Genomic DNA, 13,020 nt, shown 5'->3' with positions numbered 1-13,020 from the left:
CTACAGTAGTAGATGCATGCGAGGAGGGGAGGCGAGAGTGGAGTATACCATCCGTTGAAGACATGTGCGAGGAAGCTCCGAAATCAACCACCCAGAGAGAGCCGGCCTGCAGTGCCATCTGCTGTGGTGCGGCAATCAGGCCTGCTTGGTCCCAAGATGCAGCAGGGAGAACTGGGCTGGCGCGAAGGCAGTATGGGCCTGCGGGTGTGGACCCAGGAGGCCGGGGGCTTGGCCGCGCTAGCCCGTGCCGCCAGTGCCACCCCAGGCCGTGTTGGCCCTCTGCTGGCCGGTCCATGGATTCAAACAAAGCCATGGGCTAGCCGCTGGGAGGCCGGTTGCTGGAGATGGGCCACGAGGTGGCTGGGCCGGGGCCCCGAAGGTGCTGGGCTGCTAGTTCCCGCTACGCCAGTTGCGCCTGTTGCTGTCGGAGCATGGTTGCTAGCCACCAGAGGTGCTACCGTCAGAGGGAGTCGACGTGGAGCGACAGCTGGTAGATCCGCAGAAGAGCCAGCGGCGATCAGGGTGGTGGAGGCCAAAACTTTCTCTTCGTTGGCAAGGCGCAGCTCTTTCAGAACGAGCTGGTCCCGTGCCATAGCGAAAGTATTGTTCGGAAGCCCTGCGATGTGGTCGCCGGTGGTGCTGAAGCGCTTGTTGAGTCCGCGGAGTAGGTTGAGGATGAGGGTGGTCTCGGGGACGGGGTGGCCAACGTCATCGGCGGCAGTCTTCATCCGATGGCAGTACTCGGTGATGGAGAGGTCTCCCTGGGTCATTGAGTGAAACTCATGACTCAGGAAGAGATTCTCGATGGCCTCGATGGCCAGCCAAAGGTAACGTGCAGTCTGGTTGGGCTCCATAGTGTGGTCGAGGATGCTATCAGAGACTGAGCCATACAGCTAGCTACGGAGGCAGCATATCACCTGTGCCGGGGGGGGGGGGGGGGGTCGGTGCGGGGCTCCGAACCGTCGATGTGCGACATCTAGCCGAACTTGCCGCACATGATGCTGAAGAACGAAGACCACTTCGTGTAGTTCAGAGTTGCCAAGTCGAGAGTCATGGGGACATGCGACTTGAAGGCGATTGTGGCGTAGGGGTTGATGAAGATGTGCCCGGAGGAGTCGGCGGTCAATGACGAGGACAAAGATGACAAGGTCGTGGATGATAGTGTCGAGGAAGTCAACATGGTGAGGGAGTACGACGATCTGCAGATACGAGCGGCGTAGAGGGGCACGTGGTTGATCAGTAGATGAGATCAATGGGAGACGTGCACGGCCGGTCCTAGATGCGATCTGCCGGGCAAAGCAGCAGGGGGGTTGCGCCCGTGCGGAAGACGCACGACGCTGGGGCTGCGGACGCACGAGGGCAGGCGTTGCGAGGCGGCGTTGCAGGGCGCGCGCAGGCAGGCACGCGGCGATGGTGGGTGTGCAACGGGGATTCGCGGCGCGAGGGGAGGAGAGTTAGGGCAGCGGAAGAATTATGGTTTTAACCTGAACTCGTGATACCATGTAGAGAGATTGGGGAACACTGCACACCCATAATTGGGGGGTGACTTTCATATAATATATATAGCCATGTACATACTTGAGTTATAAGTCAACTGCAACATATAGTTGGTTAATGCTATACATATCTAATAAGCACCTTTCACATCAACGTAGATGTAGTACTTCGACATGTGCTTGAGGCTCACGTCAACTCCCCTACTCCACAATACTGTAATCCCCCTCTACCCTTTTCCTTCCCCCTCATGCACTAGCATATTCGGTAGCTCGAGCATCCACCTGAACTTTTGCATTCCCTTCTCGTCCATTCTTCTCTCGGACAAAAAAAAAAAGAACATCTGCCTGCTCCGCCCTCTAGAGACCCAGAAGGCCCCGAACTGTCGGGTGGTTTCCCAACTCCCGGCATTTCCAAGCTATTATTTTCATTGGTCACTGCAGGGCTGATCCATCAGCCCCGCTTCATTCATGTTTGGTGTTGCCACGGTCTCGCTTCCTTCTTTTCTAATTTTCTTTTTGTCTCCTTTGCTGCAGCTTCCACCTCCTGCTCCAATTCCCTCTTCTTTGCCTTTTTTCCTTAAGTGAATTTCCTCAATGCCATTGAAAGTTGTATTGATCCCCTCGGTGCCATCAAAAATTTTCATTTCCCTTGACTGCCATTGTTTGAAATTCATGTTCCCTTCAATGCCATCGCCGTTAGTTTTGTTCCACTGATTATATGGGTCCACAACTAAACACCGTCAAGCATAAGCACCTGCTCGACGGCGACTTCAATTTCAACTTTCGGCTGACTTCACTCCTACGGGCGAGCTGCTGCAGCAAGCTCATGCTGCCTGCAGCATGCTTGCTTCCAAGCACGGGCTCTCGCTTGCTTGCTTGCCATGCATGCGCATAGGCTGGCCTCCATGCACAGCGGCGGCGAGCGCACCGGGCGGGGCGCAGTGGCAGCAACCTTTGATGCATGCCGGAGTGGCATCGGGCGACGGCGCCCCCCGGGCTTGGTTCTGTGCGACGCGCTCCGCCGCTGCTCAGCTGTTGTGCCGCGCGGCCGGCTTCCAGCAATCCAGCGCCTCTTGCTCCCCCGCGCGCGACGTGGTACAGCATGACGCAGGGGCTTGAACGCGTGCAGCAAGCAAGCAAGGAGTCAATAAGCCTCAACGCAGTTGTCAATTTCAACCAATTGCATGTGTAGTTGCAACTCAAATTGAGGATTTGATGTTGGAAACGGAAGAGTTAGAGCTGCTGGCCATTAAGCGCCATGAAGTTCTTCGCGACGCTGCCGCCTAAGCAACCAACACTAGAGCGAACCTTGTGTCCTCGCAGCATCCCGTGGGTCGTTATTCTCAGCTGGTGTGGAGCCGAGCGTGAAGAAACAGCGGAAAATGGTGGGCTGGCGGTGGCTCTAGAAGCAGCGAGCAGAGAACAGGACCTACAGCATGCGGAGCAGGGCAAAATAGCTATATTACTCGCCAGTTAACCCTTTCCTAACTGAGCTAACCGAAATGGTATAGGAGGGATTTCAAATTTTATCTAGTGGCATTCAGTGGGAATCTAAGAATTTTAATAGCACTGAAGGGATTCATACAATTTTCAATAGCATCGAGGGAATTCACTCTTTTTCCTTCCTGCACCACCCCTCCATTTTTGGTCCCCTCTCTCTGAATTTTCTTATACGTTCTTCTTTTTTCCACCTTCTCGCCTTTATTTTTCCTTACCTCATTCAAAGCTTCATTCCCCCTCCGTCCTGATGATCGACAATCATCCTGTTACCGGGAGAATCTCCCTCCACCCCTTCTCCTTCTTCTGCATTGGAAATCGGCTCCTTTGGATCCTTCTGCACCACATTCACCTCCAAATTCATAATCTTTTTAATTTTTTCAGCACCCCCTTTCAGATTCTGTCCCAATTTAACCGGGATGGTGACATCATCTTCTTCTCCTTGCCCTCCTCTCTTCCCCTCACCCGTACTCTGCGTGCTCCTACGCCAGGATGGGGCGTCACTTCCAGTACGACCAGAACCCCATCTGTTCACACCATCCCCCCTAGAACCCAATCTCCAAAAGCTTCGATTTTCAGAGGAACGGCTCGTCCCTCAGTCGCCACGTTGCTTCTGTGGGATATATCTGAGCTTCTTGTCAAACTGCGGCAGCTCACCCTTCGCCACCTTCTTCTCACAAGATTTATCAATGTGCCCAATTATACCACATACATAGCAAAAATCAGGCAGAAATTCGTACGCCACTGGACACCACCGATCCTTCTCATCCACCGTTACTGTCAGTGGCTGTCTAATATCCAGATGAACTTTCACCTCAAGAAGCATCCCACATCCGAGTGATTATCCTCCAAATCCATGTCCATGAAAACCCCAATCTCATCTCCTATGATCTCCGCCGTCTCCCTATCCAGCATCCCCAAAGGTAATTTCATCACACGCACCCAGATCGGGATGAACGAGAAATCGATCTCATCTAGGGTTTTTGATCCATCAAACTCAGACACCACCGTACCATCACGTCCCTCGCCACCATCCACGGACCCTCCTCCATTGCCTTGCGTTTCCCTGAATCCTGAAGAAAAGTGAACAAGAAGTGATTCTCCCCCAGCGCCTTCACTTCCATGCCCTTGGTCGGGCACCAAACTCTCCCCAACGCCTGCTCCACCACGTCCGCCGACACCAGTTTTTCTGTCAACAGTTTCCCTATCGCCTGCAATTTCATCTCCTTTCCCTTGCCATGATCATCACGTTCTCCTATCCGGATCCCCTTCTTCTTCGCCTCCGACAGCCTCATCCTCCTCAGCATGCCTTCCATGTCCTCCATCTCGCCTAGTCAGGACCACACACTTGACGTTGACGACTAGGGTTTATGGCTAGCAAAAGAAGGTTATGGCTGCACAGCAGATTTTAGTGGACACCGGGTGCACTAGGGATGTGGAAGCTGTCTCAGATCTCGGCCAGGATGGGAAGATCGGAGACAGCCAGGGTGAGGAAGGAAGAGAAGCGTAGAAACCCTAATCGCCTAAGACCCCCTCGAGTCGCCTAGAGTCCTAGGCGCCGAGACCTGGGCTTTTTTTACTTGTCATAAGAGATAGAAACTAGCAAAGACGATAGACTTGGGCTCATTCTTTTTTACAACGGTTGCTGACAACAATTAATTTGCAGCCGGAGAGCAGATTGGATTAGAACGGCTGCTTTATTGGAGCAAACGGGTCAGGGGCGTCAGGGTGGTGTTGGTGTTTTCTTGCACGAGACAGCACCGTACCGTTTCTGGGCGTGCCCTGGCAGATGCTGTCCCGTTGTGCAGGTCCAGCTGAAGCAGATAGGCTCCAGCGTACGTTGAGGGATCAGATTGTGCTTGCAGAGTAGTGCGTGCCCTCTGTAAGTGAGGTGTCGATGGATCGAAAATTGGTTTGGTGATCCAGGAGGTGAAGGTGCGGATGCAGCTCTTGCAGAATGTGGAGATGAGTGAGATAATAAAATTTGAGCAAATCCGTTTGGAGCGAGCATTGTTTATGCTGCATTTAGGTTGAGGCAAGCGCCCACTTTTATTGCGCAATTGTATTGTACTCCCTAAGCAATTAACACATTGGTTTACTTGAAAAACAAAGAGCTTAGAATGACTGCTTGCGGCCAGTCGATTGTTGAGAAACAACGTTCATATATAGCTCGGTCAGAGGAACAAGTAGCCATCATGCTCTTTCAAGTTGCAGGTCACTTGCAAAGATTCAGAGTCCTATGGCTCGTTTGGTTGTGGGGATTGATGAGAGAGAATGAGAGTTAGTTTAAGCGGAGATTCAAATTAAAGTTTCTTGTTTGTTTCATGAGATTGCGAGTTACATTGGGATGGGAAAGGGAGTTGACGGGAGGAATTCCCACCGATATCTTTCCAGGGGGGTCCTGATATTTTGTAGACGCATGACATTTGATTTAAGTGAACCAATCAAGTTTAAGCGTCTGCTAGTGTCAGTTTAACTGAATAACAGCAAAAGTAAGGACTGTTTAATGTATATAAGTGTTTAGTGCCATGCAGAATTATTTTCATGTGCTATTAGTGTAAGGCATGCAGATCGTGTTTATGCAGGTTATTCGCAATTAACCCAAATTTTAGCTCAGTTATTGATCAAGTTGTGATGACTATTCACATCATAACATGTCACGCAATCGTAAATTGTGATGGCAAGTTGTTTGAACTGATCAAGAATCTACTAAAAACTTGATGATGATCAAGTTGTAATGACTGTTCGCGTCATTGGTCGCGATCCTGATGATACAAATCTTTTTTCTTAAAATGAAGGATGGTTACGAAGTCATATTTGTTAAACCTGATCTTGATGCAGCAAAAAGGAAATTGAAGGATGCTTAGAAAATTTATATCAACAATGATAGTATATGTTGGGAGATTTTGGATTCATCAAATTAACATTTGCTTTATCACTTCATTATCCAAAATAACTGATCCAGCAATATGGACATTTTTCTTGTTTTTTTACCATTGTTCTGTTACCATCAAATTTGGTCATTTCATTATAAGTAGCCCCTGTTAACTCAGGCTAGAGAAGAAGAAGAAATGCGCTGCTTGTGTTGTTTTGGTTGGAAAAATGCAAGTAAATAGGGGCAAGGGCAAAGTAGTAATGATGCTGCTTAACTCCCATTGTCAAACCCAAACACCAAACGATGGAAACCATATTGCAAATGCTGACAAAAATGTATCTGCTATATGCATATTAGCTGATGTTTTATCGAAGCCTGCATGATAAAAACACAGCAAACTACTCATGTTACTAAAAATGAGGACAACCATCTAGTATAATGTAAAAAAGCATATGGTTCTTTCGCAGTATGGTCTGAACAACAGAAACAAATAGTTCTTTATTTTCCCATTATTACTAAAGTGTTTGTTAACGTTTTTCAGAATCAGTAACGTTGTTTAATTTGTATTCCAATATTCTTCGTTGCAAGGTGTTTGATAATTAAGATGATAAGATTAAAGCTCTTTGGTATTAATATCCCGACGGGTCTTTTTCTAACAGCCATCAAGAATCTTAGGGTAGCTTGATTATAAACAAGAACCCAAGCCCCACATGTCTCAACGTAGTTTGGATGTTTTTTCTCTCTTTCATATATGTATATACTGTATATCTACAAGGCACTAGGGTGTATTTTGTATACAGAGTGCGTCCACCCAAGTTGTGATTGGTTTCATCTTGGAGTTGCAACTCATCATATCTAGTTTCAACCAAATGTAATTGGATGTGAACCAATTGCAACTGGTTTAGTCCCGGTTGCAGTTAGATTCGTACAGTTGCAACTGGTTTAGTTCTAGTTGCAGTTAGATTCGTACAGTTACAATTGGTCTAGTCTTCCGATTGCAATTGGTTTAGGGGTCACTGCATCCATAGTTTTGTTTGATTCATTCAAATATAGATTGATGTAGGTTGCATAACTTGTTACAAGCAGGCTGCATACTTTTGTAGTTGATTTCACCTGGTTCTATAGTTGTGGTTGATTTATCTAGATCTGGATTCTTAGTAGCACCAATCTAAAATCTCAAACTATGGCTGAACCTCGTAGATATTTTTCAGTAAATTCATGGATTAAAACTATCACTTATCAAGAATTTAATTCTTGTAACTCACAGTCAGAAAACTATGTCAATCATTTTTTTGTTACTGCAGTATTTATAGATAAGTAATCTCGTGCATTTGTGCTCGTGAGCTTATTTCTGACTATTCTACTTCTCAGTTCACAATTAGTGTAGCCTCAGTACTGAAAAACAATGCTCATCATTCTGGCCACCACATTATTTCTGCAATTAAGTTAGACGTCTATTTCTCTGAACACAGGTTACCGTAAACATGGGACGTATTTTAAATCTGCTTCACTAGTATGTTCAATTCTGCTGTCCGTTTCGTAAATTTAACATATGTTGGAGCTACAAGGATGATCGCCAATATATTCTCATAAACCTGCTTTTCTGTCCATAACCTTAATAGTTAATATTTAGATAGCATTGTTTAGAACTGTTGCTCTTTCTCTTTTGTTTCCCCCATGCAGGACTTAACCAGTGTTCATGCTTATTAGTTCACGTCCTTGATCTTGGGAGAAGGCCAGGAAACATGATCCTGGTTTTGCTCATCTTTGAAATATTATTTATTCTACCTACACAATTACACTCTTGAAATTCAGAAATATAATCAAACCAATATGACATCTTTAATTGAAGAATGAAGATTAGATTATTCATTTAAATTATTTTTAATATATTATTGTATGCTAAGTATTTTGATTTATGCCATTTATGATGAGGTAACTGATGTGTTTGGATTTTTTTCCAACTTGTTTTCTGCCTTTATTTACTCACGTCATTTTTAAACACAGTGTAATTGAGGTGGCTACCAACGGGGTGACAGAGACAGCTATCCAGATTAACCTCTAGAAAAATTTGACATTTCTAAATTATAATGATTTATTAATATTTTGTTTTTTTGTCATGGATCTTCGGGTAAAAACCCATTTCTGGCATGTCGGATGAGGCAGCGACGACGTTTCGATGTTATTTTTTTTCTTGGAGCGTCGCCTTGGAGTTCCTTTAGTTTAGCTTTGTTACTCCACAGCAATGGACGTTTCGGACTTCAAGATTCTAAAAAGATGAGAGGTGATAGTTTGCTACTGCGTAAAGACTTTACAAGGATGAAATGTGAACAGAGAAAAAAATTGAAGCTTAGTCTTCTAAATTTCTTTCTTTATTTTAGAGTTTCTTTTTCTTATATTTTTGAGACCCCTATTTGAGGTTTAGAGTCTAGGAGGTCCTGTAACCCTTGGTTGTATATATCCACCATATGGGTATAGAGACTGGTTTGTTCTTTACCTAAAAAGTTAAGTGTTTCTTACGATGAAATACATTTATCTCAATTCGAGCCCTTTACTCAGGCATGTATGTTCTTAACTACCATATTCTTTCAACATTAGAGTATGTGTCAGTATACAACGAGATGCATGTGATGTGTTCATCACCAGGCTCAAGCTCTACTAGCCTAGTCTTTTTGAGGTTCTCATAGGGTATTGTGTGCATCCTTTACGTGAATCTATGGGTACCCTAACCCATGAGTGCTTCCGATTTCTGATAGATGTTGAGATTGATGAAATAACTGCAAATGGTACCTCACTGTTAACACACACAAAGAATAATTAGCTAATAACATAACCACTCATCACGAGTAGATACTCGAACTCGGATGGACATGATCAAATATAGGAAATCTAACTAAGTAATGTACCCTCATTTTGTATTATTTATTACATCTTGTCGCCTCACCATGACTCTGTTTGTCCTGAGATCTTTCTAATCGATCAAGTCCTGGTTTTATTAATTGGAGAAACATTTCTGTGCGCAGCATATGTTTTGACCATTTTAATCATAAATCCGATATGTCACAATATTCCATGTAATGAACTAGGAACCGATATATTAATAACGAAGATAAATTTGGAAAGTAGGAGTGTAGGTCAAAAGTGTCTTCAATGTAATACTCATGTTTTCAACAACTCGTCGGCACATACGCTCTCCATTCAAAATTACAGATCGTTTTAGCTTTTCTAGATTTTATTATATATCTAGATATAGTGTATATCTAATTGCATAACAAAATTTATGCATTAGAAAAAGCTAAAAGCACCTATAATTTGGAACAACGGAAGTAGTATCCATCAAAGCAGACAATTCGTCTTCTCTTCTCAGCCTGTCGTTGAGAGGACACGCTGATTTCTACATCCACTACAACGATGCAGCGCGCATCATCTGTTCTTTTTTGAGCTTTGTGTCAATGTCCCGGTTGGTTTTCCATGGAAATTTGCCAATTTGGCCATATCTCCTCCACATGAATCAACCATTAATTCTTGATAGGAATTTACAAGGTCCAACTGCTGCGATCGAATCCTCACTCGTGTTCCTATTTTTGTCGCCACACCTTCGTCACCCCAAAGTCAATCAAATTATTCATCCACCTCCCAGAAAATAATTAAGCTTAGTCCACTACTCCACTCCCTATCATAAGTCGTCCACACCAAAACAGAGCATCGGCGGCGGCAGACGGAGGAGTGAAAGCTTCGTCTCCAATTGTACATGGCTTCAACGGCGCCGCACCGGCTCGCGCTGCTCCTGCTCGTCGCGGCCCTGCCGGCGGCCATGTCCTCGTGCGCCGGCGAGGACTTCCCGTCCGGGAGGAGTTACGTGACGTGCGAGGACCTTCCCTACCTCGGCGCGTCGCTGCACTGGACCTACGACGCGTCCGGGCCCTCGCTGTCGCTGGCGTTCGTGGCCGCGCCGGCTGCGCCCGGCGGGTGGGTGGCGTGGGGCATCAACCCCGCCGGCACCGGCATGGTGGGCGCGCAGGCGCTTGTGGCGCTCGCGGGCGGCACCGCCAACTCATCCGTGCAGGCCGTCGTCAGGACCTACAACATCACCGGCTACGCGCCGCTCGGCGTAGCCCCGACGCCCATCGCGTTCCCGGCCACCGGCCTCGCTGCCGACGTTGGTGGCGGCGGGAAGGTCCGGCTGTACGCGACGCTGCGGCTGGACAACAAGGGGGTTAAGAAGGTGGTGAACCACGTGTGGCAGGTCGGGTCCTCCGTGACCAGGGGAGCGCCCGACATGCACGCCATGGACCCCGACAACCTCGCTTCCAAGGGCAAGCTCGTCCTCTCCGACGGGGCTGCGGCGAGCGCTCCGGCGCCCGCCGGCGGCCCATCCAGCTCCGGTGACGGTAGCGGCGACGGGACGCCGTTAAGCAGGGCGATCTCACGGGCGGCGGACACGGCCGGAGTCCCGGCGCCTGCCGTCCTCGTACTGGCTGTGCTTGGCTTCTTGACGATGGTATGGTAGGATAGCTGCTGCTATAAACCACATCATTCATTTTTTTGTGTGTCCTTTTCTTTATTGACTTCGATTTTCCCTTTTTCAGACAATCATAAATAGCAAAACCCAGAAAACACTTCTATACTCTGTTTTGGAATGACATATGCAGTTGATGAATACCGTTTACTGCCGCTTCTTCTTGTTTATGTTTTGGCACCTATTGATGACTTAGTTTCTGAACCAGCACGAGTGTCAGTAAGGCTTAGTGCTCAGGGCATCATGAACATCCTAGAGTGAAATGTTGAGGTGATCATTACTTGGAAGCATGCCTCCCCCTTTCTTTTTGCCTGCTACATGATTCTCAACTCTGTCCCACTCAATGACCTCAAGAAAAAATTCCCTAAAAAATAGGAGAGTCCGTTTTTGGATCAGGCGATAGCGAGACCGGGCCATAGGTCCACGCCTAGCATGCACTAGTGCTGTTGATTATGCCTACAAGATGCATGATCTGCGCAAAGCGCTAGCCCGGCCGGATGAGCAGGTGGTGGCGGTTATCATCAAGGTTCAGTGATTGTGGCATGATCTTGGCAACTTCGGCAGGGGGGCACCAATTAACTTCTTTCCTTCCTCAATGGCACGGCCAGTTGCTGTGACAAGGTGGTGGTGACCGCGACCACAGAGGACCCGGGCGGTCAACCTGGCTTAGCAGACGCAGCCGTGTAAAGAGGACCAGTTCGGCCTCAGCGTGCTGTCCTTGTCCCTTCCGAATGATGGAGGTGCTTGGGCAAGTCTATTTTTCATACATGTGGGATTTTTTTTTATCGTTCTCACTTCTGGATTTTTTTTTCTGTACAAAGCCATTTTTCAGTCAGGAAGGTACGTGTGCGTGTACTTCTTCTAACCATCCTGTCCAGTCAATATATGTCCTAAAAATCCTCGCAGAAACAAAATATATGTCCGAAAAAGACAGGTTGAGATTCAAATGCAATAAATTCAGTTTAAATTTGAGCCAAACTAACCCATCAGACTTCTAGATCAATTCGACTCTTTCAAACATCCTAGTGCCATTTATTCTTTAATGGTATGGGAGTGAAATGTTACTCAAAAAATTGCTTTATTATTAGAGACTTGAGAATCTTAGGATAACAATACAGCCGTGGAATTAAGGCGCAAACGTTGTTTCTTCGTGTGACAAATTAAGGCTAACTCACATAGAGCAATGTAGAGATCGATCACGTCACAATGAAGATAATTCAGGCAAACCATGCACCTGCAAGCCCCTTTTTGGGAGACAAGGCGGCCTCGATAGCATCACCGAGAGGCCATGCGGCTTCAACGTAGTGCTCTCCATGCTTCACCGCCTCATCCACCAGCGTGCTCTCTTTTGTTGGACCGACACCTGCAGTTCACACAACCATCCATACAGGTTACGCAATGCCTTAGCATCGAATTGTTATGCGCTCCTTCTCTTGTTTTTTGTCGGTGCTGTTGGTTGTCGAACATAAATAATACTGTCCCAAATACTCGTTGCTACAATTACTTTTTTTTCCATATCCAAAATTATCATTTTCAAAATGTGATGTTCCACTACTATGCACATCAGAGACGGCTCGGAAAGCGTCATCTCAGTCGGTTCAGTCATCAATGACTGGGCGTATGTGATACAGGTCAGTAATGCTGCTAGGTTAACAATATATTCATCACCAGTCTAATATACTTACCAAGGCCATCCACGAGCTAGTAACGTGTACTGGTAGGTGAGATCCATGAATATATAGGTACGGAATATCGACATCCTTGGCATTGGGATGTGCTGCTTTGAGTTCTTCGACGCTCAATTGGCAAACCTTCTCTGTTGAATCTCCGAATGCTGCAGGGGTCGCCTTTGCGCTGGGGGTTTTATATATTATTATTGATGATCCCGACCTTTAGAGAGAAAATTCCAATTGTTACTTGCATGTGACAAATGAGAAAAGATTCCAAATTGCTTCAAAACTAGAAGTTACAACCTCGGTAGCAACATAGTGGAAGCTGGATCTCTAACATATAGGTTATACTGACCAGCACCACCACCCCGGCCCCATTCCACACTCCATCGAAACTGTTGTTCTTCAATTGCATGGGGCATTAATATTTAGTGCCTTCCTTACTAATTCCTTCTTGCACTTGGCATACACTTATAGTTTTCCATCTGGCCCGAGGCTATTTGGCCCGGCACGGGCCTAGCTCGACATGAAGTTAATCGGGTTCAGGCCAGCCCGATTCGAGCCTCTGCCGTGCCTGGCCCAAAGTCTCGGCATGTGGGCCGGCCCAGCCCGGTGCGGTTAACTAACCTAGCCCGATAGGGCCTATAATTTCAGCCCACCAAATGAAACTCCACCACGAGCCCACATATATACACATATTTTTATCCTCGGAACCCTAACTCCCACCCCACCTGCTCCCCTCCACCCCACTGTGGTGCCGCCCGACCGCTTTCCATCCTGTGCGGCGGCAGCCGGCATCTCCTCCCCTCCCCCATGGCCTGCTCTCCCCACGGCGGCGCGTCCTGCTCTCCCGCGGCAGCGCGGCCCGCACCAACACCTCCTCCCCTCCCGCCAGCGGCGCGGCCGGCGGCACCTGCTCCCCTCCTCGCGCGGTGGCATCTCCTCCCCTCCTCCCCATGGCAG

General features: G+C 47.3%; 1 protein-coding gene and 1 pseudogene across 1 annotated transcript; one reads left to right on the top strand and one right to left on the bottom strand.

Annotated features, from left to right (window-relative positions):
* The first annotated feature begins 9,314 nt into the window (after window positions 1–9,314).
* Window positions 9,315–11,227, top strand: LOC112897318 (auxin-induced in root cultures protein 12-like). Its single transcript, XM_025965597.1, has 2 exons — window positions 9,315–10,369; window positions 10,458–11,227. Exons 1-2 carry the CDS (start codon window positions 9,620–9,622, stop codon window positions 10,509–10,511), a joined length of 804 nt encoding a protein of 267 aa, XP_025821382.1. The 5' UTR covers window positions 9,315–9,619; the 3' UTR covers window positions 10,512–11,227.
* A 377-nt stretch (window positions 11,228–11,604) lies between these two features.
* LOC112898213 lies at window positions 11,605–13,015 on the bottom strand (annotated as a pseudogene).
* Window positions 13,016–13,020: the final 5 nt, after the last annotated feature.

Source organism: Panicum hallii, chromosome 6 (assembly GCF_002211085.1).
Source record: "Panicum hallii strain FIL2 chromosome 6, PHallii_v3.1, whole genome shotgun sequence".
NCBI lineage: Eukaryota > Viridiplantae > Streptophyta > Magnoliopsida > Poales > Poaceae > Panicum > Panicum hallii.
The sequence above is the reverse complement of the archived record's forward strand: the minus strand, read 5'-3'. Positions and strand labels throughout refer to the sequence as shown.